General features: G+C 42.4%; 1 protein-coding gene across 6 annotated transcripts in view; it reads right to left on the reverse strand.

The window, feature by feature from the left end:
- TBC1D22A (TBC1 domain family member 22A) overlaps window positions 1–25,687 on the reverse strand; it is a 1,763,002-nt gene that overhangs the window by 1,396,133 nt on the left and 341,182 nt on the right. For all 6 annotated transcript variants that reach the window (XM_069229720.1, XM_069229719.1, XM_069229718.1 and 3 more), the window contains exon 6: window positions 23,628–23,756. In XM_069229720.1, coding sequence (XP_069085821.1) covers window positions 23,628–23,756 — 129 coding nt within the window. The remainder of the gene's footprint in view (window positions 1–23,627; window positions 23,757–25,687) is intronic.

Genomic DNA, 25,687 nt, shown 5'->3' on the forward strand with positions numbered 1-25,687 from the left:
CCCATTATCTGTCTATCTAGCCACACCTATCTTTACATTGTTTAATTCATTGTTTTATTAGTTATTCAAATTCATGTATACAACATGTTCATATCAAAATCAATAATCGTAAACAATGTTAGTACAAGGCACAGCTTGATTGCCACATTTTGGTGTGCGTACTTACAAAGGGGGTGTCGAATTCATGGACGGGCCATCACTGAAAATCCACGAAGTATATTCATGTTATGTGAGGATCGATTGGTATTCTTGAAGAGGGCGGGATAGAAACTGATAAGAGGTGTGGTGGGGGACAGGGCCAACGAGCACCATGGCGTATGGTTAGGGAACGAGGACTGGGAGCAGAGAGCTATCATTTCTCATACACAAGTAGTGGTAGAATGCATGTGTATAGGAGGACAAAGCAGACTATTGGATTGCCGGGATGAGCCTCTGAGCTTGCCTCTAATGAAAGTGGATGTGGCGACAAATGGGGCTTGATTTATTGGTTTATCCTTTGCTACGATAAGGCATTCACACTCCAGATGGGCGAGGGCAGGAATAAGGCTGGAATAAGGCTAAAATAAGGCTGAAACGACGTCAGATTAATAAGGAAGAGAGCCTTGTTTTTATGAACAGCTCTTCTGTAAGGTTGCCGGGGTCTGCTTTCGTACTCCGGGGATCAAGATATGATTCAACCCTCCCATATACATAACTTTAATGAACCAAAACATACCACTGCACCCCTGAATCTTAATGACAGGAGGTGCTCTTAGACTGTGGTATAAAAGTACATTAGCCTTGCATAGCTATTGCACTAATGAGCTAAAGAGTATGATAAACAAAGCCAGCAGAGTGTAATGTTATGGATCTGCAACATTGTTTAACTACTCATGTCCGAGCTTGCTTGTCGGAAGTAGTCACAAGAGTAGATGATCATCCGTTGGGGAGTTGTCTATCAATCAGCCTCTCCTTGAATATCCTAGTCTTTCATTCAAAGAAGCATTGCGTCTGTTTTCAATTTCAGCAAAACACAAAGGTTAGCCACAGCATATCTGTTGTGCGATACCAATAGAGATATCAAAAGCATCATTCGGTAATGGTAACAGTGCAGACATTGCAAAGTCAGAGTCACACGGTGCCTTCACATACGAATCGACCTCTTTATTGAAATTATCTATGTTAGTAGACGTCTGCAATATCAGTTCAGGAGTTTGCATCGCCATTACAGGTAGTTCAGACCATGGTTTTGTCTGTGTAATCTGGCGGTGGAACAGCACCACCTTTGCAGAAATTGAAAATTGAAAAAAAAAAACGTTAATTGAGCAGGCCTTTGACATGATAAAGCACTAGGTTCATTCATTCTTCCTCTGAGTACTGAAGTTCAGGGCACTCATTTCAGGTGCTAAGTATGCTCAATTCGGTGGATTTGTTACTCATAACTTCCAGAATTTAACTGTAGAGGTTGAAATGACATGGCCTTGAACCCAGCCCATCCATCTTTATTCATTCACATCCACTTACGCATAACCATAATAATGTCAAAAATACCCTTCATCTACTCTTCAATCTCTATTAATTCATTCATACCTATAGATCCACCTAGATTCATGTATCAACACCACCTAATCCACTTATACACACCCACACTGACCCAACCTCACCAAACATCTATATATACATATCCATACATCTGGCTATATACACGAATCCATCAATCTCTGCACAACTATCCATCCATTCATACGGATCTTTCACCAACCAAGCCACAATGAATCCACCTGCACCTATTATATATGTTATTCAATACCCATCTACCTGACAATATCCTTCTACCCATCAGTCCATTCACAATGACACCCATAACTGTCCACCTCTTGATATCAATCCTGCCATCACTTCAGTGAGTCCTTTAGTCATCAACATCCATCAAATCCATGCATGAACATCCATCCTGTTCACTCACCAATCGATCTGCATCCATTCATCCCTACCCATTAATCCAGTCTTCCATACAATGCACAATCATTCATTGAAGCAAAAGTATGTTTCTATCAACCTCTTCACACCCATTTGTCCATTGCCAGCTATCACTCTGTTACACATTTTCATCCAGCCACACTCATCTTACCGTCCACCAACCCACATCCATCTATCCATCCATATATGTACATTCAGCTGTCCATACACCCCTTCATTCGTCCACCCATATTCACTCATACTCAATCACACAAATCCATGCATATATCTTTATCCATCCCACACACACATCCACCCCAACCTCCCAGAACAAAGTAACAAGGCAGTGTCAGCCTGTTCCTTGGGCATATAAGACAGTTCTTTGAACCCCAAAAGAAATAGGAAATGTTCCCTCTTTAGGAGAGTGGCACCAAATGGTCCCTCAACTAAGATACCAAACAAAAATTCCCATCCAATAAAGCATCTGTATTTGTATGTGCTAGCTATCTGTGGAAAAAAGTCGAATGGACGTATTATCCGAGTCTTAATTCACACACATTTCTTAAGAATATATATTCAGCAAATAGTGCAGAAAACACACACACAAAATAAGTCAAACCTATTTCCTTAGTCAATACTGATTATGTTTCAAAATGTTTGTAATGTAATACATTTGTAGGGAGAGTTTAGCTCAGCCAGGGGAATCATGAATGCTAGTTGATGCAGGGAAGAAAGGATATTACTGATAAAGTGACTACTTTTAAAATTGCGAATATTCTTGGATTGTTCTCATATTCAAACAAATCTCAAGCTTCAGATTTTTATGCAGGAATTAATCCTCACAGGGTCCGTGGCCTTTTAAGACTAAGGGGGTCATTCCGACCCTGGAGGGCAGCGGAAGCACCGCCAACAGGCTGGCGGTGCTTCCTGGGCTATTCTGACCGCGGCGGTAAAGCCGCGGTCAGAAAAGGGGAACCAGCGGTTTCCCGCCGGTTTTCCCCTGGCCCAGGGAATCCTCCATGGCGGCGCTGCTTGCAGCGCCGCCACGGGGATTCCGACCCCCTTCCCGCCAGCCTGTTTCTGGCGGTCTTCACCGCCAGAACCAGGATGGCGGGAACAGGTGTCGTGGGGCCACCTGGGGGCCCCTGCACTGCCCATGCCGCTGGCATGGGCAGTGCAGGGGCCCCATACAGATTTTCACTGTCTTCTTAGCAGACAGTGAAAATCGCGACGGGTGCCACTGCACCCGTCGCACCCCTGCAACTCCGCCGGCTCCATTCGGAGCCGGCTTCCTCGTTGCAGGGGCTTTCCCGCTGGGCCGGCGGACGGCCTTTTGGCGGTCGCCCGCCGGCCCAACGGGAAAGTTGGAATGACCGCCGCGGTCTTTTGACCGCGGGGCGGTCATTCGGCGGTAACTGCATGGCGGGCGGCGACCGCCACCCGCCGCGGTCATAATGACCGCCTAAGTCTCATTCACTTGGTTTCAGATATCTCAGAAAATCAAACCTAGTTCGCACATTTTGGTCAATGGCACAGGCTCAACCTCCTCCTCTGTATTTATCAATGTCTCCTCTATAGATCCCCGGACTAAACTGCAACATTTACTCATTCATTCCGAGACATTTACTTAACCTTCATGCTCAGGTTACAGGAACTCATTGCATTTAGGTAATTCCCCTTTTCTTCCAGCACTGACCAGGCAGTCCCTTAGGTATACCAATGTAGTTCACCTCCATTATACAATTAAAAAGACACATCAGAAACCAAATACTCACAATGTCCCTCCACTGTAAGTGATCTCACAACGTGTTAACTAGCCAGACCTGCACTACATAGCCTTTTCATAAAAACAGCAAAGTTTAAGCCCATACATTATATTTATGTAAATCTAATTTTATATTGCCACAATGCATGGGAAGCATTAATAATACTGTATTCCACTGCATCATTTATATAGTGTGTTTTACCCTTAAGTTGGGCAATGAAGCTCTTGTCGATGGAAGTATAGCAAAGCAGCCTGGAAACAGCTCAACCCTCTTGCTGCATTGAAATGGGCAGTAATAAAAACAAATTAAGGGACTCCACTTGTACTCTTTCACACTCAAAACCTTTCTATTAATAGATCAAGGTGACCATACCTATTTCACAGTAAAAACACAGCTCGGCACTACAGAAAGATACAATCAATTTTCAGTTTCAAAGTGGTTTATTAATTGTTATGATTCAGAAGTAGACACAAATACCCGAAATACATGTTCTCAATCATCCAAGCCCTAGGTAACGTACCCACAGTCAAACAAACCACACCAGATTCAAGACAATACTCTTGAGCTCAGTCTCTGCAGAAGAAATAGTTTTGACATTTGTTTATCCAAGTCACCAACATATCTGGCCAAACTTAAAGCAGGCAATCCAACCTCACTTTTTCTCTGCCTTTGTTCTCCCATATATCAAAGTATTTGTGAAGTCATTTAAGGCCACTGCATGCAAGTGTTCCTACTCACAAATCGTTATAGCTGATGTGGGTGTGGGCATGCCAGGAGTTGGGCACTCCGGGACGGTGTTAATATTAAATCATAAGGCAATGTGCCCCAGAGACATGGTTTAAAATAGCAATACAAAATACAGTCAAATAAAAAAAGGATTGACATAAAAAGTGAGTTTTGGAACGGAAACTTGAAAAAACATGAAAGTTTAATAGAAAATTCAAAAGGGTGCAATACAGAAATAGTAAAGGGTAGGTGCAAAAAATATTCAAAGGCATAGATACATTGCCATGAAAGCTTTCTGTAGTAGAAACAATGCAGAATAACATGCAAATTCAATAGTGCACCAAGACTCAAATGTGCAGCAAACTCAGTAAGAAATTGGGCAGCATCCCTGAATAGCACAGGAAGGATCTCAAAAGAGTTCTGGTTCATCATGAAGGTCAAGGGTTTATTTAGCCAATTTCTTTATAGGAAAGTATCACAACTACAAAGTCATTGCGGTGTGAGCAAAGAAGTACATTTTCAACAAATCAAATTGCAGCATTTTCTAAACTTCAAAATACCCTAACACCTTAGCACTAACCCACTACATGTATATTGATTCAACCTCTCTGACCGAATGTCATCTGGAAATGTCAGAACAAACTAGTTACATAAATAACTGAACCACTGAGAATGAATGTAATATTGCATGCAAAGGAAAGGTCCTTGAAAACGTGTTACAGTAGGACCTGTAGCAGGCTTCCTTTGGGAACAAAGTAATTCAGAAATATAAACATCCACATTCTGCTTGACTATGATCAACAGGATTATAAACCAAGAATAAATGTAATGTTGTGACATTCATTTTGGACAGGATGGAGTCGAGGCCAAACTGAGGTCGCCTTAGCATAAGCCAGGAAAACACACTTTAACAGGTGGTAACAATTTTGCATTAACTGCAACAGCATTATGTCAGTATACACATGTGAATTTAAGAATAGATTAAAAGCTCTGCAATCTATTAATAAAGCACATTTTGAATAAAAGGAACAAAAGTATCATCACTAACATGGACTTCAAGTCTTCACCACAAAGATCTGAAAATTACTGAAATGATTTAAGTCTAGTGACTCACTATCTAGTCATAGAGTGAACACTTCCTGTGATAGAAATGTAAAAATCTGGTGTTATCTGTAAAGGGCCAGAAAGTCACACAGTCAGAACATACAGCACCACCAGACAGGGACTGAAAAAGGAGCAGGAGGAACAGATCCTCAAACACATTTTGCATAAATCGGTGTACAGATCTTGGGATTACATATTATGTTGTTGCTTTATCTACTCCATAATGCTTAGGGTTTTGGAGTGAGAAAGATGAAGAAAAGCCATTGAGAGCCACTACCACAAAGGAGATATTTGTCACAGTCGGTGAAGTAGGGTCTCCAGGTGACAGAGTGAGTTCCATACTCAGGCCAGGTAGGGAAGGTTTGCCTGAACATGCCATTTCGGATTTCCTAGCGAGAAGATAAGAGGAGTATGTTTTTGAAAGGTAGCAGAGTTCAGTTGAGGAGAAATGTTCTTTCACCAGTCTGGGAGAGAAAGGGCAATGTTGATGGAGGAACCAAAGGTTAGACTAATATCCTTCTCAAGGAATAAAGGTGGTAGTGGGAAAACTCCCTGTAATGGTATATAAGAATTAAACAGCAGTCACTGTGTGGGATGAGACTGTCTTCATTGACACATGTCTTGTCCACTTCCTTCGAACGGAACGCTATCCTTCTCAAGTAGACTTTGCTGAGAATGATCGACAGAGGCTTTAAGATATTGTTGCAAAAAGAACAGATGATGGACGGAATGCTGAACAATTCAAACATTCACCCTTAGTCACAAAGATCTGGGTTTAATCCATCGTTTTTTTGCTCACCACACGACCCCAGTTTGGACCCAGCCATACGCAAATCAGTCTTGATCCTGTTCCCCATGGGAACAGTCCAGCCCGAACTGCCAAGCCAGGTCCTCCCTGGACCGGAAACAAGCTGGGTTCAAACTGGAATGGCATGGCAAGCAAAAAAGTGATGGATTAAACCCAGTCTGTGACTGGGGGTGAATGTTTGATTTGTTCTGCATTCCATCCATCATCTGTTGTTTTTGCATTTGTCACCCCAAGTGGGAAGGTTATGCCCAGACGTAGGTCCCATGCCTGCTACGCCACCAGATTCAAGCTAGCCTGGCTGATGAAGGGTGATACCCTGAAACCAGTCCCAGGATGCTCGTTTCTGGGTTTCTGGTCCAGGGAGGACCTGGCCTGGCAGTTTGGGCTGAACTGTTCCCATGGGGAACAGGGTAAAGACTGATTTGCATATGGCTGGGTCCAAACTGGAATGCCATGGCAAGCAAAAAACTGATGGATTAATCCCAGATCTGTGACTGGGGGTAAATGTTTGATTGTTAAATAATCTCTCTCTCTCTCTCTAGATATCTGTTAACCTCTAATTGCATTCAAAGAGAGAATTAACTATGGTTGAAGATATTAGTGGTATAACTCTGAATTAAGAAATACCCAGTGTGGAAACAGTAATAAAAAGGAAAGTTATCCGTAGCCAATGAGAGGTTTCAGCCATTTTCTACAAAGTGGTGTCAAGCGTAGGATCAAAAAGGCTACATAAACATGGAATGGCTTCTACAAAAAATGTCAGGAGGCCAGCAGCAGGGGCTCTAACATTAGCAGTAACATGCCCAAACAGATTGCCAAGCCATCCAACTACAAGGGGCACATTAACTGGAAGCAAAAGATAAATATAAAAACTTGATCAAAGCTCATAAAAGTGCCTGCTATCACCTGGGTCTACCCTAATTGGTTTTACACTACTGGGGAAGATCCAGAACTTTTATCTATGACCTTTGAGAAGGAAATTCACAATACCAATTGTCACCTAGAATGTTAGGATCACTACTGACTGGAGAAATACAGTGCCCCAATCAGGCTGCTCACCCAAATCGGACTGCCGTAATGCAGAGAACAAGAAAACAGTTTTTGAAGCCCTGGGTCTTGATGAGGATCCCTATTGTTTGCAATTCCATAACATCAGACGTAAAGCTAATGAGATTCCTTGTTAATTGTTTTTGCACACTAAGGATGTAATTGATAAGTGGTTACAAACAATCAAAGCTACACATAAGTATTCAAAGTAAAGTAGTCTTGGAACAATTTAATAGAATCATTGCTACCCTCTTTACGACCTTCGATTCACCAGCACCCCAACGCAACTCTCACTTGAATACTGTTAGAAATGGGGTTTCTAATTGGCTAGGGTATGCACCTCAGCCAGGCAAGAACCTACCCACTCTAGTCAGGGCTAGGGAGATACACGTCCAAGATAACCCCTGCTCACCCCCTTGGTAGCTTGGCATGAGCAGTCAGGCCTATCCCAGAGGCAATGTGTAAAGAGTTTGCACAACACACACAACACACGTGACGCAAACTGTACACCACAAAGTAAACACAACACTGAGCTATGTAAAATCAATCTGTATTGCACAAAACATAATTAGAACAACATTACACGTAAGTAATACCCTGCTACCTTAGCAGTTGTCAGAATGTTACACAAGTTACTAATACTCTGCAAGAATATGCAGTTGTCACATTAGAACACGTAAGTACTCAGGATTCTGCAACATAAGCAGTAGTCAGGAATTACAGTAAAATATATATGCACTTGTCATGAACAATTCCTAAATACCCATAAAAGGAACATTAGAGAATATCCCCCAAGTCATATAAATACATATCAGCTAGACATGCCCATAAAAAGCACATATATGTAGTGGCAGAAAGCAGGTAGGAAATCTAAAAACCTCCAAACGTCTATACTAGGCTCCTGGAGCCCAGATTCCCTAAAAATTACCTGTTTTCTGTAGGGGAGGCCCTCCCAGTGCCTAGACAAGCAGGAGGGGGCCCCCGGCGCTCCTGTGTGCACAACGGGGGCCACGCGATGCTCCTGGGGGAGCGGGGCGGTCGGCGCCCTCTCCTCTGGGTAAAACGGGCCCCTATGGGGACCTGCGCCTTAGGTGGGGGCCCTGCCTCCGGCCTCTCACTCCCTGTCTTCGGGGTGGAGGCCAGGCGAGGCCCAAACAACTGAGGAGCGAAGGGGAAGGGACCTCCGTTGAGGTCTCCCTTACCGGGGAAACAGGTATGCCCAAAAATGGTGTGAAAAAAAAGGAGCGTCCTGCTCCTACGGCAGTGACCGGTGAAGGGGACACTTCCCTTGCCTTCCCTGAGTCCTGCACTCTAGTAATTCCAGAATTCAGACCCCTCCGGGGGCCCGGGAAACCACTTGCCTGAACCCGACGTGGTGCGCAAGTGTTCTGAGGTGTTCCTGGGCCGCTGCAGTGAAGTCTGTGCAGATCCAAGGCGGCTGGTGCCCCGGTGGCACTCCTGGGAGCGGACTGTGCCACGGGGGCGCCGACAGGAGCACACTTGCTCCGTTTGGTTCTTCCTTGTGCCCCAGGGGCACTAGGCTAGCGCAAACCTTGCACTCAGCAAAGTTCAAAAGCTCGGGCTGCGGCGGTGAATTAAACGGCAGAGTAGCGCTTCTGAAAGCGCAAGGGCACTCCCATAAGCCCGGCCTGCGGCGGTGATTTCTCCTCAGCAGAGGGGCGCTTGAAGAAAGCGCTAGGACATCCAACAAAGCGCTTCTTGCAGAGCTCTTAGTCCAATCTGCAGGGATGGTTGCAGGGGTCAGGGGCCACAGCACCCTGCCCCTGGGAACAGCAAGAAAACAACGAGAAGCACAGGGCTGGTGGCCCAACTACAGGCCAGCACAAGGGGTGCAGATGGTGGCAGTTCCTTCTAGTGACCAGGCAGGTCACAGGTCAGCACAGCAGCAGCAGTCCAAGGTGGTTTCCTGGTGAGTCCATTCATCAGCGTTCTGTGTCCGGTTTCAAGTTCCCAGAGTGTTCAAATTGTGGGGAAAATTCCCCTGTACTTATGCTAGGGTTACAGTGTGTTTTCCAATGGTAGGGCGAGGAGGTTCCAGCCAGTTACAACTGGCTCTGGGAGTGCCCCCTCTCTCCTTTCAGCACAGGCTCCAAACATCTGTGGGGGGTTAACAACCCTATTGTGTGAGGCCAGGGCACAGCCTTTACAAATGCAGGTGTGCCCCGCCTCTCCCTTCTCTCAGCCCAGGAAGGCTTTACAATATGTAGATGCACCTCTGTGACACCTCCACCCTCCCTGTGTTCAGGCTGTCTGCGAAGTATGCACAAAGCCTCAACTGTCAGTCTGCCCAGACGTGGATTGGAGACAAGCTGCAAAACACCAAAGTCATAAGCACAGATAAATGCGCACTTTCTAGAAGTGGCATTGCGGTGATAGTAATAAAAAATACACCTACACCAGTAAGCAGCATTTATTACCACTATCACAAACATGCCTACAATACCCCTCATAAATCAGACAATTCCCCTTACACACAAGGCAGGGCATTTCCAATGCAATCCTATGAGGTGGCAGCACTCACAGCAGTGAGACACCACGTTAGGCTGTTTGTCACTACCAGGACAGGCCACGCAGCATGGCACATGTCCTGCCTTCTACATACATGGCACCCTGCCCAAAGGGCTAGCTAGGGCATACCTTAGGGGTGACTTACATTTAGTAAAAGGGGAGTTCTGGGCCTGGCAAGTAACTTTAGATGCCAGGTCCCTGTGGCAGGAAACTGCGCACACGAGCTCTGCGCTAACAGGCCTTAGATAGGTTTGACAGGCTACTTCAGTGGGTGGCGCAAGCAGTGCTGCAGGCCCACTAGTAGCATTTAACTTACAGGCCCTGGGTATAGGGATACCACTTTACAAGGGTCTTATAGGTAAATTAAATATGCCAATCAGGTATAATCCAATCATACCAAATTTGTAAGAGAGAGCACATGCACTTTAGCACAGGTTAGCAGTGAAAAAGTGCTCAGAGTCAAAACGTTAGCCAACAAAGGTCAGAAAAATAGGGAGGCAAAAAGTCTGGGGAATGACCCTGTAAAAGGGTCAGGTCCAACAAATACCATATCAATGAGCTGGCCCACCTAAATTCTTGATCCATGTGTCAGACCCAAAAGCAGGTTGTATTGTATCCAGAACCCAAAGTCATGTATTACCCTCCAAGAGAAAGACATTTCTGGAAGGAAATAAGGATGGGAACACAGCAGCCCAGATAGGGCCCAATATTTTCTTTGTGTGGAGTACAGACAGATTGCCTGGTTATGTCTCCTTAAGAATCAGCTAGAATCCATGGAAGTCATTCCAAAAGGAGTATGTTTTTAAGATACCCACCTATTTAAAGAAATTAACTGTAATTAGGCATATGGTTATAGGTGTAATAGATAGTGGTGTTGAATGACTACAATAAGCACTGACCTTTCCCCAATACACCTACGTGTGGAACAGCTTCTTTTAGCTTCATATGGGGGGACCAAGACATACCTCACCAAGATTATAACTAGAATTATAAACAAACATGATGTCCCTATCACATTAGGGGTAATTTTGAAGCTCTCAACTCCCATAGTTCTAGATACAGATTCCCCAGATGTTACGGAATTCCTTTTCGATCCTTTGAAAACATGTAGAAAAATTTTCCCAACACCCTAAACAAGTTTCCAGTTACTATACCAAAACCAAAGAAAAGCAGAAAACGGAGAAGAGAAAACAGAAAGGGAAATCATTCCTTCTTGCTGAAAGATTGTTAGACTTGGCATCCTTGGTGTGGTCTCCCCCAACTATTTGCCTCTGTTTCCCAGGTTGTTGAGGTGTGCTGGACTCTGCTTTTGCTGTTTTTCATACTCTGGGCACTTTACCACTGCTATCCAGTGCTAAAGTGCAAGTGCCCCTAAGTAAAATGTATGTGTAATTGCTTTTCCATGATTGGCATATTTGATTTACTTGTTACACAGTAACCCTAGCATAAGTACAGGGGAATTTTCCCCACAATTTGAACACTTGTACTAGAGATGACCAAGGCCTGTGAATCGAATGCTACTAGTGGGCCTGCAGCACTGGTTGTGCCACCCACATAAGTAGCCCTGTAAATATGGCTCAGACCTTCCACTGCAGTGTCTGTGTGTGCAGTTTTAAACTGCCAATTCGACTTGGCAAATGTAACCACTTGCCAAGCCCAAACGTTCCCTTTGCATACATCTAAGGCACCCCTAAGTTAGGCCCGAAGTAGCCCCATGGGCAGGGTGCAGGGTATGTTAAAGATGGGTCATGTACTTATGTGTTTTACATGTCCTGACAGTGAAATACTGCCATATTCGGTTTTCACCGTTGCAAGGCCTATCCCTCTCATAGGATAACATGAGGGCTGCCTTTAATTATTATTAAAGCACAGGTTCTCTTTAGGAGCAGATAGCCATGAGGAGTCTGTAGAGTCACATTCTAAAAATACATCTTTTTGCAAAGTTTATTTTTGGTTTGTGCGTTTGAAAATGCCACTTTTAGAAATTAGGCATTTTCCTACTTAAACCATTCTGTGACTCTGATTGTTTGCGGATTCACTGCCTGGGTCAGTTTGACAGTTGGGCTGTTTGCACCTCCCCTCTAAACAGTGACAAAAAGGGAGCTGGGGTGTAGCCTGCATATACTGATGAGGAGTGGTCAGTTACACCTGAATGGGCTGTGCCTGCCCTCACACAATGCAGTCTCTAACTCCCTGGTGTGAGTCTGGGGCCTGACCTGGCCAAGACAGGATTTTGAAAACAACAGAGACATCTCTTTGAAGTAGGCCTACTTCAAAGGCAGAAAGGGGTATAAGAAGAGCACCCAAAAGCCCTGAAAATTAAATCACTTCTGGAATCAAGAGGAACCCCTGCCAAGGAGAAGAGCTGAAGAGAAGTGCTGCCCCTGCCTGAGACTGTGCTTTGTTGGGCTATCCTGCAGTCGCTACTTCTGTCTGTGAAAGGGGACCAAGACTGGACTTTGTTGTGCATTCCTGCTTGAGAAGAATCTCCAAGGGCTTGAACTGAGCTTGCCTCCAATTGTTGAAGCCTCAAGGCCATGAAAGACTCCCCCTGCCAGCACTTGTACTCTCTGGTGAGACTCCTGCCCTGCCAAGTGGTGCCCTATCCAGTCCCTAGGCCCTTGAGAGGTGAAGCTGGCAGCTAAGAACTGAATATCCACGCAAACACCGATATGCGGATAAAACTTACGACACACCACCCCCGCCTCACGGCTGATAAATGACGCACCACCAGCCTCGTGGCTAAAACTGACGCTCAGCATGGCAGCTGGAAGATCAACGTAATGCGGCTGGAAAAACGACGCACAACACCCTCAGCGGCTGCTGTTAATGACGCAAGCCCCCACTCAGCGTGGTTTCTCGACACTGTGCGACCGGATTTCAACGCAACATGGCTGGGCACAGAAAATCAACGTAAAGTCTGCCTGGATCGACGCATCACTCTCTTGCGGGATAGAAGAACAATGCACGCAGACCCAACCAAAGGAGGTACTCACTTGTGGTTGAGAAATCGACGCATCACTAGCGTTTTTCGACGCACACTCACATGTGCGGCTTTATTTTTATGCTAGCCAGGTACTTTTGTGCGCTAGCAGCGTTCTCACTGTTTTCTGAGGTGACGACTCGAATTCTTTTAAAAATTAATAGCTTGACTGGTGTATGTTGGATGTTTGTCTTTTTTGGTCTTGTTTTGTTAGATAAATATCATCTATTTTTCTAAACCTGTGTTGTGTCATTTTGTTGTGTTTTTACTGAATTTACTGTGTGTGTTGGTACAAATACTTTACACATTGCTTCTGAAGTTAAGCCTACCTGCTTGTGGCAAGCTACCAAGGGGGTGAGTGGGAGTTAACCGAGTGTGATTCTCCCTTACCTTGACTAGAGTGAGGGTCCTTGCTTGGGCAGGAGGTAACCTGACTGCCAACTAAAGACCCAATTTCTAACAAAGATCAAAGATGCCCACAGGCTGGATTGAGGGCAATAAATGCTCTTGAGAAGGGAGAAGAGTCAAGATCCTATGCTACAATATGCCATTTCATGCACCCACAGGGAAGATGCTCATACTCCCTCTACCAAAGGGCCTTTACTTTCAGCGTGAGAAAAGGCATTTTTATTGTCTTATCCCCACAGAAAATCAACCTCCTTCAAAACAACTCCTGGTACTTAAACCATTCCAGCGAGCTGCCTACAATTGTCTCACAATAATTCAACTGAGGGACATCAGGGCGCTTAGATGCCACAACATGCCATTCACCGGTTCTTCTAGCGGGGGTATACGCAGAGAATTTTCAGTTCTGTAAGAGATGTGTAGAGTTTCAACGAAAGAACAAGGGGTCTGTACAGAAAGTACTGAAGAGAAATAGATTATGTGGGACCAATACCTGCATCCGTGAGAGGACACCAGTATGTTTTGCTACTAGTAGACTATGCGACTCAAGCCTGGAGCATTTCCCTTGCAAGGTATTACCTTTTCAGAGACTGCATTGCCCAGCTGCCCTTGGCAGGCATTTTGGGTGTGGCCCAGGCCCATTTACGTCGGAGTTGGAGCTACGATTCTTCTTGCATAAATGGGGGATTTTGCCTTAGAACTCTATTGAGCACCTGATTTTCTGTTCAAAGAGCGACCCCTGGGGATCGTGCTGATGCACATCGGCATTCTTTGGAAGCCTCTCTTGGTGAGTTCACCTTTTCTTGTACCGTGCTGGTATGCATCAGCATTTTCCATGCTGCCACATTTCCCGATTTCATTGGGGGCTCTTCCTGATGCTGTGCTGCATGCTACAGCATTCTCCTGACATCGTGCTGATGTGCATTAGCTATTTATGAGGTTGCGCAGAAATAATCCCTATAGATTCAGAGCAGGCCATGCTCTGCAGGGTAAGCCCTACATATTAGAAAAAACATCTTTGATTTCTGCTTCACGTATACAAGGGCCATGTTCTTAATTGTCTGCAGTGTACTCATAACATTGGTACGCTTGAACTTACTCATTGTACGTGACTGATTTTCTCTCATACTTTTAAGTGAATTACAGGCTTACAGAACATATTGTTGAATGCCTCACTGTATTTTTGGGGGCATAATTTATGACTGACTTAAATCTTGTCATGCAGATCTTGAGGAAAACAGCAAATGTCGCAACCGAATAACCCACTTGAAAACCTCTGTTTACCTTCCACAAACTGCTGACTTGGTTAAGCAATTTAGGCAAAAAATAAAACAGATGCTGACAAAAGGAGCTAGCCTAGATGATAAAGATTGCAACAGGGTCCTGCCTTTGATTCTTTTTACTCTAAACACACTCTATGATAGACATATTTTGGTAAGGTTGGTTTTAGGACTGTAAGTTTGAAAATGCCACTTTTAGAAAGTGGGTATTATCTTGCTTAACCATGCTGTGCCTCTGCCTGTGTGTTGAATATATGTCTAGGCCAGGATGACAGTGGGGCTGTTTGTGAATTCACTCTAGACAGTCACACAAAGGGAGCTGCATATCTTAATGGGTCTTCCTTAGCTAGAGTGGTGGGAGGAGCTGACCCTTCCATCTGAACAGGTCTGTACCAATCCTCACACAAAGCAGTTTCCAACCCCCTAGAGTGTCTGGAGCTAGGACAAGAAAAGGCTGGGTCTTGTTCACTTCAAAGACTTCCCTTTGAAATTTGCCTACTTCAAAGTTAGAAATGTGTATAAGTACTGGACCTCTGGCACCACAGAGTTTGAATCCTTCTGGACCAAGGACATTCTGCTAGGATGAAGAGCTGGATGCTGTAGGAGAGACTGCCACTCAGCGTGTTGTTTTGCTATGCTGGTCTGCTACTTCTGTCCTGGGAGTGAAAAGACTGGACTTTGATTTCTACATCCTGCTTCTAAAGGTTCTCCAAGGGCTTGGACTGAGCTTGCCTCCAGTTAAGAAGTCTCAGGGACATCAAAGACTTCACCTGCCAGCACCTGGGCTCTCTTACTGAGAATCCTGACCGGCCAAGTGATTCGAAATCCAGTTCCTGGGCCCTTGGAAGTGAGCTCTGGTGCAACTAAGAAGAAAATAAATAAGCCCATCGACTCCGGAGTGATTTTGAAACCAGTGCGGCTCTCAAACTCTGCACTGCTGCCTGCACCAGAGCCATGGTCCACTCTGAGTGCAATGACCACGACCTGCAGAACAGCCCGATGCTGCTGTTGCACCTCCAAGGTCCCACCACAGCATGAGTCCTGAGTGCTATGTTACGGACGTCCAGGACACCCAACTCTGCTGCAGCACCTGTGGCCCTGTGGTGTAATCGTGACTCCTCCAAGTCTACACCTTGCATCTTGACTTGCTGAATTCATTGACCTCGCCTTGCTGTAAGGACCGATGCCTCATCATCGACGCCACATCACCTTCCCTGCAGCCGTAAGGAACTGAGGCCTCATCTCCCCTGCCTAGCAGTAAGGAACCCACACCTCACCTCACCTCCCCTCCCCGGTAGCAGTAAGGATCCAATGCAGCACTGGCTCAAGAAATGCCTCACCTCCCCGTTTCCTTATCGATACTGAACTCAGGGTCCATGCGACTCCCTGATGTGCCTGAACTCCCTCGTGAGTGGTGTCAGACTTTTGCAAATAAATCAGTTTAGACGCTGTGATAGCCACAGCTATTGTGTTTCTAAGCACGATACTAAGATTTAATGTTTGAAAATGTGTATCTTTGCTAGTGCATGTTGTACTTTTGTTGTTTTAGTCTTGTTTACTTAGAGAAATATCGCCATTTTTCTAAACTGGTGTGGAGTACTTTTGTGGTGGTGTTACTGTGAGTGAGAATACATACTTTACACATTGTCTCTGAGATAAGCCTGACTGCTTGAGCCAAGCTACCATGGGGGTGAGTGTCATGATCACACAAACTTGCCAAGTCAAATCAAAGATGTGCATGAGAAAAGCAAAGAGATATCCTCAGTGGAGACAGCAAAGCCCAAACTGGAAGAAGGTTTGCAGAGTAATCTTGCGCTTATTTCAAAGGAAGAATCAAGAAGAGAAGATTCAAGATGGCCGTTGTGAGTCCTGAAGGTTAGTTACAGTTCTAGTCTTGCAATCGGTTGGTTGCTAGGTTACGAGCTCTCCAGCTGGAAGCCTTGCACTTCAACTGAGGTCTGACAGGAATCAGCTGTGTGGAGAGAGAGCGCGCTTCAGAACAGAAATTCCTCTGAGGTAAAATTACATTTGAAGATTATATTACAGAAAACGGATAAATATTGTCAAGGTTTATTGAAGAGTTTGATAGTAGACCGTTCCCGTGGAAGTCGGCAAGGCTACAGAGTTAATGTATGAATTAACCTTATGTTTACAAGGTTCTTGTTTAAGATATTAAAGTCAAAGAAAAAACGAACTTTAAAAGAGCAAGTATCTACAAATGTCAAGGTTATAAACAAAGGCCAAGTTTAAAGGAGAAACGAACTGTTAACAAATAAGCATTTACAAATTCAATGGTAATAAACCAAAATAGAGTTTAAAAGAGAAACGAACCTAAATAAACAAGCATTTACAACTACAAGTTATGGGCAGATGTCGAAGTAAGGAAGGAGAAAATAACTAATAAACAAGCATTTACAAAAAGTAAGTTATCAACAAATGTCGAAGTAAGAAAGGAGAAACAAACTTTAATAAACAAGCATTTACAAATACAAGTATTGACAGAAGTCACAATAAGACAGGAGAAATTAAATAACATCAGCTGATTTGAAGAACGCATTATCACCAACTATATATATATATATATAGCAACATAAAACCAATCTCTAACAAAGGTTGAGAAGTTCTTCCAGAATCAGTAATAAGCATTTTTTTAAGAAGAGCTATCATTTATAGAGAGAAGCAAGGCTACAGAGAACTCAGGGTGAGTGAAGAAATAATAGAAATAAAGAGAATTAAGTGTTGAGAGTAGAAAGTGAAAAACTGATGTTGTATGTCCCTAGTAATTGCGACTGTGACTCTTGCAGGTGCTGTATCCAATCTTAGATGTGAAGAGGCAGACTGAGTACTGGTGTTCATCATCTCTGTGGCAGTCTCTCTACCATCCCATTCCCCTTTCCCCCTCTGGGGTACTCAGCACGAAGGATTAATATTCGTTGTGAGTAGCTCGGGTCGGGACAGAGGAGTTATCTTCTGCTTCTGAGGAAATCGAATTGAAGTATCCTGACAGATTGAAATGCTGTCACCCTAATTTTAGGGAAAAAACAAATTTCCTCCTGAGCAGAATGGCAGAAGGAATTGATATAAAAGCATTAGCCACCGTTTTGGAAGGGTTGCAGAAACAATTAAATAACACCATAGAAGAAACAGCCCAAATAAAACAGCGAATAAATGAGTTAGGGAACACCGCTAAATCAAATGAATCTGTGTTTTCACAAATCCCTAGCCCTTCACAGTCTGCAGGTATATCCACTCAAGTAATTCATGCGGTTTCCCCTATTATTCCTTTGGCTCAACCTGAGCGCTTCGGTGGGGATCCAAATAAGGCGCAGATTTTTCTGACCCAATGCTCATTGCATTTTTTATGTAGACCAGTCATTTTTTCCGAAGACCAGTCCAAAGTGGCATTTATATTGTCTTATCTGACAGGAGATGCGGCCGCATGGTCCATGCCAATAATTTCCAGAAATGATCCTGTTTTATATAATTTCCAAAATTTCAAGGAAGAGTTCTTAAGAATATTTGATCGGCGAACTGCAGCTCAAGCCACTGACAATGAACTACTGGAAATCAGGCAAAGTAATAAAGATCTAGTAGCCTATCTGGCTCATTTCAATAAACTAATTGTAGAGACTGCCTGGCCGGAGTCAAAAAGAGCCGCCATATTTTATCGTGGACTGAGAGATTAATTGAAAGATGCCTTAGCAGAAGTTCCAAATAGACCCACTGAAATTTCGGAGTTAATTGATCTTGTGTTACAGATTGACCACCGGTTAACTGAACGAAGAGCAGAAAAAAGAAGAGAGTATCGACCATTTCCCCTGAGAATTGATCGTGTAAGAAATGATCATATGAGAGCCGGAGAAGGGATAACGATAGAAGAACCAATGCAAATTGGTTCCATCCGAGGTCCTTTATCTAAGGAAGAAAAAGAGAAAAGAAGAGTGAATCAACTATGTTTATATTGCGGTGCATCTGGTCATTTTGTTAAAAACTGTCCCAAGAAACCCAAAGCTCTTCAGTCGGGAAAAGGCCAGCTTCATCAGTAGAGGGAGTTGCCCTGATGAAAGCAGAACCCAAGACAACTCCTTTAGATCAACAAGTGGCGAATACCTTACAAACCGCAGCGCCACATTTGGTACAAACAGTATCAGTTAAGAGCCTGGAGAAGGAAATTCAAGGGATCTCAGTTATGATAGACTCTGGAGCTACGGGCAACTTCTGTGATATCAAATACGCTCGTAAAATGGGTATTCGATTTATCAAGAAATCTACTTTGGAAGTAGTAAGAGCTGTGGATGGAACCAATCTTTCTTCAGGACCCATTTCCCATGAGACCGAACCAATTCAGATGCAAGGTTTTGGTGGACATCAGGAGCAGATAATCTTTAATTTGATAGATGCTCCACAATTTCAACTCATTTTGGGTCTGCCCTGGCTTACAGAACATAATCCACAAATTGATTGGAGCAAAAGAACGATCAAGATGAATTCCTCTTACTGCAAAGAGAATTGCTTTCATGATGGAGTGGAAGTGTCCACCAAGTCCCAAGCGGCCTGTTTATCATCACACTCTTCAATGATCTGTGCACTAAAGACAGCAGAAATCCCAAAAGAATATGAGGATTTAGTCGCCGTTTTTGATGAAAAGAAGGCTGAGAAATTGCCACCACATCGACCCTACGACTGCAAAATTGAACTGGAGCCAGGTGCGATATTGCCATGTAGCAGAATATACGCATTGACCGAAGCAGAGAATCAACATTTAAAGGAGTATTTGGATCAATATCTTGCTAATGGTTTTATTCGTCCTTCTGAATCTCCAGTGTCATCCCCACTATTTTTCATACCAAAGAAGGATGGGAGTCTTCGAACTTGCATTGATTATCGAGCCCTCAATCAGGTTACCATCAAAAATCGATACCCACTGCCTTTAGTGTCAGTTTTATTAGATCAAGTAAAGAATGCTAGAATCTACACCAAATTGGACCTGCGAGGAGCATATAATTTGATTCGAGTGGCTTCAGGGGATGAATGGAAAACCGCTTTTCGGACTCGATACGGATTATTTGAATATCAAGTGATGCCTTATGGGTTATGCAATGCTCTCGCTGCCTTCCAGCATTTCGTTAATGATATATTACGAGAATTCCTCGACCGGATTGCCGTGGTTTATATAGATGACATTTTAATCTTTTCCGACAATCTACAGGAGCACATTTCCCATGTTCGATCCATCCTCACAAGGTTGCAAGAAAACGATCTCTATGTAAAATTGGAGAAGTGTGCATTTCATGTGGAACGAGTTGAGTTCTTAGGATTCATTTTGTCACCAGAAGGAGTTAGTATGGATCCTGCCAAGATAAAGACAGTGCAACATTGGCCTTCTCCTTGCAATGTCAAAGAGATCCAGAGTTTCTTGGGGTTCGCTAATTTTTATCGAAGATTCATATCCAATTTTTCTCAAACAGTTACACCCATTACTCGATTGTTGAAGAAAGGAGTGAAGTTTGAGTGGACAAAAGAAGCTGAAAATGCTTTAAATTTTTTGAAGAATTCCTTCGTCTCAGCTCCAATCTTGCTCCACCCCAATCCAGATGAGCCATATTATGTGGAGGCAGATGCTTCAGATGTTGCCATAGGAGGTATCCTTTCCCAGCGTCATAAAGATCCAGGTTAATTACATCCAGTGGCCTATTTCTCTCGAAAATTAACACCACCAGAGATAAATTATTCAATTGCGGATAAGGAGCTATTGGCAGTCAAAGAAACTTTTCGTGAGTGAAGGCATTACATTTTCACAATTTTCAGGCAACAATGAAAATGATAAGAAAACTCTGATGATTAATGTACCTACTAGAGAAACAGATTGTAGTTTTCTCTAATAGCAGTTTTGAGTTATCAAAGTAGCCCAGTGGGTTATTATGCCAAACCAAGTAAGTACATGTACCATGCAGATCACAGACTTGTATTTTACATAGATAGCTCCGTGGGGTACTACGTTTGTCATCTGCAGTTCATAAGTTACACCCCTACTATAGCACAGTGAGCTATGAACTGTGATCAAAGAACTGTATAAAAATGCAAGGTATAGGTTACAACATTATGGTTTTCAACAGTCTATGATTACCCGAGTGTTGCTGAAAAGGATTTATTTGTGTAGAAATACATTCTATTTAGTAAAGTCAACCCCAAACTCTGTTATGTTTTAAATCCTGAGTTTAAGCTTCTCCAGACCTAGCACTACCTACCAGCATGGATGGCATGTGACTCCTACACATTGTATTCCTCATTGTCCTATAAAACATTTCCAATACACTGATTAACACACAAATTATTCATTGTCTGTGTATAATGTGTGTGTGTGTGATGTAAAGTGCCCTGCCACTCTACACTGGTGTGAGTGGTGCTATAAAACAAATTAAATACATGTGAGAGAGGGCATATGGAGAGATGAGGCGCACTGTTGGAGGGTGGCAGAGAGGTAATCTGTGGTGTATGAGGTTATTGGGTAAGCGCCAACAAAGACTGGGAACAAAAAAGGGGCACTGGAAAAGAAGATTAAATTTACATCTGGACTCTCACTTTTGAGAGAGAGCAAGATTTATTAATAAACTAATGGCATAGACATAGCATATGGCAAGTAATAAATCTGTAGTTTTAAAAGAGAAAATAAGGTATAAATGAAAACATGCAGGTTTAAATTGTGATGAACATTTGTGCCTACCAATTATATTTTGACACTATGCTTAACAAGAAATCATTTTGAATCCATAAATGAGTGAATTATTTATAAACATTAACCTGAAAGTATTATTTTTAGGTAGAAAGAGTAGAAATGAAATGTATAATGAATATTAAATGAATTTGAATTAAACACACATTGAAATAAATGGATTTCATTATTAAGAATTATGTGCATAGAAGAAAAATAAACATATGTTTAAGATTGTTTTCGCGTAACACGAATGATATTGGAAATAAAATAATTTGCTTTGCATATTTGATTTGACTATTTAGATGCCAAAAGGTTTTATTAATCAATTATTTGTATTAACATGTATTTAGGCCTAAAGTTTCATTTTGCAAGCAGTCTTGGAAAATTTTACTTTTTTATTCTGTCCCCTCTGACCTGATTTTTTTTGCCTTAGGCAGCAAATGTAATGTTGAATGTTCTGTTGTATAGAAGAAGAGCATGTTTTGTTTCAATAAATGTAAGAATATTTGTTCTAGCTCTTGAATAGAGCAGGAAGTCACAACACTCATGTGAAAGAATATTAGCTTAGTTTATTGTGTGTCATGTGAAATGAATTATAAGTTGCAAAATTATTAGAAAATGTAATATTTTGGCTGAACTATATAAAGTCATGTGGACAACAATGGACCTTGCTGTAAAAACTTTGAAAGGTTGCAAACTTGTGCCATCTACAGTGATTGGATGCTTAAACTGACACCACATATGTGCCCACCTGAAGGACCAATCACACCCAGTATTTGTCCACCTCAAGGACCAATCAAATGGATTTTGGTTATTTTAATTAGTGAGGGACTTTGGAATTGTGAGCAGTTCCCTTTGAGACCTCTTTGTAGTCATTCAATCTTGAGTTCTCATTAGATTCAGTTTATGCCCGCTTAAGTCTGCTATCTCACACTCTCTTTCATTGAGTTTCCTTATCATAGTCTTAACTACCCTATTCTGTTATGTTGTTCAGTACTAATATGCCCAACTAATTCTCAACTGCTGATCTGTCCTATATGCAGCTCATGTTCTGCACCATCCTGATGCTGCTATCAACTGATGCCAGAAGATGGTAATGCTCTGACTTGATGAATCAACGCTGTCCCATGAGGAGAGGTGTAACTAAATGTGATTTCTAGTTTCCCTTTCAGGTAGTAATTTACACCAGCATATTTTTTTAGTAAGTTATTCTAGCAAGATGTTTTCCAAATTATTTTTGTCGTCTGTTTTTTTTTTCTCTTTTTTTTTTGCTTTTGTCAGCATGTGTTAGCCCATTCCACACGTGCAAGTCCCAATTCTGGTTAGTATTAGTAATGGCCTAGCCCTGAAATTGTTAAAACTGTGTTTTGATGATTTATTGATGTCACCATCATCTGCTTTGAAATCTGCTAATGATGTTCCTATCATATTGTTGCTAGTCTACATTATTCTTTTGGAGTGTCTAACAGAACTGATGTTTAGTAGATTGAATCTTTTCAGAGGCTTTGGTCAGCCTATGTGTATTTTTATAACTTGATTTTGGAATTGTAATAAAGCTTTGTAACTTTATTAAGTTTGGAGTTTGATTTGGGGTTGAATTGTTTATGGTGTCCAGAAAATGTTATGTAACTGATTTGTGATTGAATGTTTCTGACTACTACCTCTGTCACCAAGTCCAAAGATTCAGTCGACCTCCATAGGTGAAAAAAGTGATGGCGTCTTACACATTCTACAGTCTAACTCTTCTAACAGCCTTAAACCACTCTGTTCTTTCATCTCAGCCTTATGTCAAACCTTTGCTGATAGCATGCTTCATTTTGCTTGTGTTGTGCAACTACTTATTTAATGGAAAAAGACCGTTACACTGCGAAAATGTTAGTATTTTTAGAGCATGAAAAATATGCCTGAGTTGTGAAGAGAACTTTCTGAAATACTCCAGATTGTATCCCGGAGACTTGAGTGGATGAGATGTTTGTGAATTTAGGACCGTTTCCAAGCACATGGCCTAAAAATAGCACCATTTACAAATCTACTTTAGTAGCAGCATAACAAATGTTTTACAATTAATAGGCAGCATGTTTGGTTTTTGCTCGTAGGAACTAAGAAGTAAAACATTGTTCCATCAGCAAATGTTCATATGTCGGTGAAATATAAATGAGAAAACCTATTATATAGAGCCTGAATGGACATCTACGGACCATTCAGTAAGCCACCCTATCCCCGTTAGGCTCTATATTGTTATATGTTCCAGTTTCCTACAGTCGTGCGCTTTACTTCAGTGGCAAATGGCCTCGATGGACGCTTTGAAACGTTGGCTTATAGGTACCTGTCTGTATGTTTCCTTGTTGGTCTCGTCGTTTCTGGAGTCGTAATAATGTTCAATAAATGCAAAGTATTCGTTACGTTTTCTTTCTAATGTGCTTTCTCTGCGTTCTACATTTGCAGGAAGATAACCCTGAAAAGAAAAATGTGTATATGGATCAATAATCACAGAATGAGTTACTAAAAAGGCAAAGCAAAAACATTAATCTTGTCTTCCGGTTCACCGGCAAGGCCACATAATAAAACATAATAAAAATGTATATTTGCTAAACGATGTTTAAGGTTTACTAATTGTTCATGTAGTTTATATCCTAACCCATTGAGGAGAAACTAGTAGCGGGTTGTGTATAGTCAACACATCCCCATATTGACAAACATATAATCCAAATGTTTAATTTCAACACAGGAATGAAAGACTGAAGGATTTACATACGCTAGACACTAGCTAAGGGCCCTGGCTTTTCTCTTGATACCACTGGTGCTGGATGTGCGACCCCTGCCCTCGGAGGTGGCAAAATCAGTGACAAAAACATAGGGCTGCTCCTCCTAAAGTCATTAGGGCTCCACCCTCCTACGTCTCTACCCAGTTTTATCATTCTGCTAATTAATACATGTCTGTTATTTTCTTTTAGTGTGATAAAACGGAAGGGCAGGGAACTTCACTGGCAGTTGAATAAGTTAAAAGAAAATACTCTTAAATGTAGGCGGTGTGCTTGCGTGCATATGACAGTTTGTGGAAGCATATATCTGTCTTAATGTGTAAGCATGATTCTGTGTGTGAGACAGGTAGTGAGTGTTGGTAAGTAAGCATGAGCGAATGAGAATGTGTGTTCTATGCATAGGAAGAAATATTTTCTCTTTTTGCTTATATCTTATTACAGATGCGGGTGCAGAGGTTAAAAAGCCATCAGCAAGTGCATTTACTCTGCATAGAAAAGAGGTGGTGCACAATCAGAGCACCTCTTTTAGGCACCCCTTGAAAGGGAAGGGGGTTAGCACCCCTACCCCACCAACGTATCACTTTACTATCAGGTGCTCTCTCTTACTGAACCCACCTGGAAGTTGATCACTGACCCCTATTAAATGAGTCTAGAGTAGCTGGAAGTGAAAGGCAGAGCCGCAGTTGAAATGCAGCTCAGCCTTTCACTGATGAGTTTCCTTAGCACAAGCTTTAACTCTCAGCGTTTGTTTTCCGTGATTGGGCTTACTATTCCTTATCTGCACCTGGCACATATAAGTGAAGCCAAATGTAATTTATCTACTTCCTAAATGCTTTGCAAAAGCTGAATTTCTGAGCTTTCTTGTTAATGCTGTCTTGCCTTTGCATACAATTCACTACTTGTCAATCAATGCTAAAGTAAACAAAACCCGCATTACCCATTAAAACATAATACAAATGTATATTTGCTAAACGATGTTTAAGGTTTACTAATTGTTTCATGTAGTTCATATCCTAACCCAGTGAATAGAAACTAGTAGCGGGTTGTGTAGTCAACACATCCCTATATTGACAAACATAAAACCCAACTGTTTAATCTCAACACAGGAATAAAAGACTGAAGGATTTAAAAAAAAATAAGAAAACACATTTCACACTGAAGGAAAGATTTAGATGTAATTCAACTACTTATTGGAGGTCTATGCTCCCTTGTGGATGTCTATGTTGAGTATACAGCTTCCAGAAGAGGTGCTTAGACACAAATAAATAGGATATCACTGACATTTACAAACAGAAAGATGGCACACAGACATTCCAAATTCAAAGATTACCTGTAGACTTCCAGAGTGAGGGAATATGTTGGGGTCTGAAGGAAAAAGGATAGGTAGTGGTCTAACAAGAACTCAAAAGCCCTATCGCAGCCACACAAAATGCCCCCAATCCAGTTGGATAATACCTCTATGATTGCTATTATAGACCTACCTAGCACTTTAAGGCATGAACCATCCTGACCCTATTGTGGTTTAAAAAAAAAAAAAGGTTTGCCATGCCTAAACCTTCCTTTTTAATACATAAAAGGCACCCCCCTATCCAGGTAGTGAAAAACTCCTACATTTGTTTTCCAT

This window comes from Pleurodeles waltl, chromosome 4_1 (genome assembly GCF_031143425.1).
Source record: "Pleurodeles waltl isolate 20211129_DDA chromosome 4_1, aPleWal1.hap1.20221129, whole genome shotgun sequence".
NCBI lineage: Eukaryota > Metazoa > Chordata > Amphibia > Caudata > Salamandridae > Pleurodeles > Pleurodeles waltl.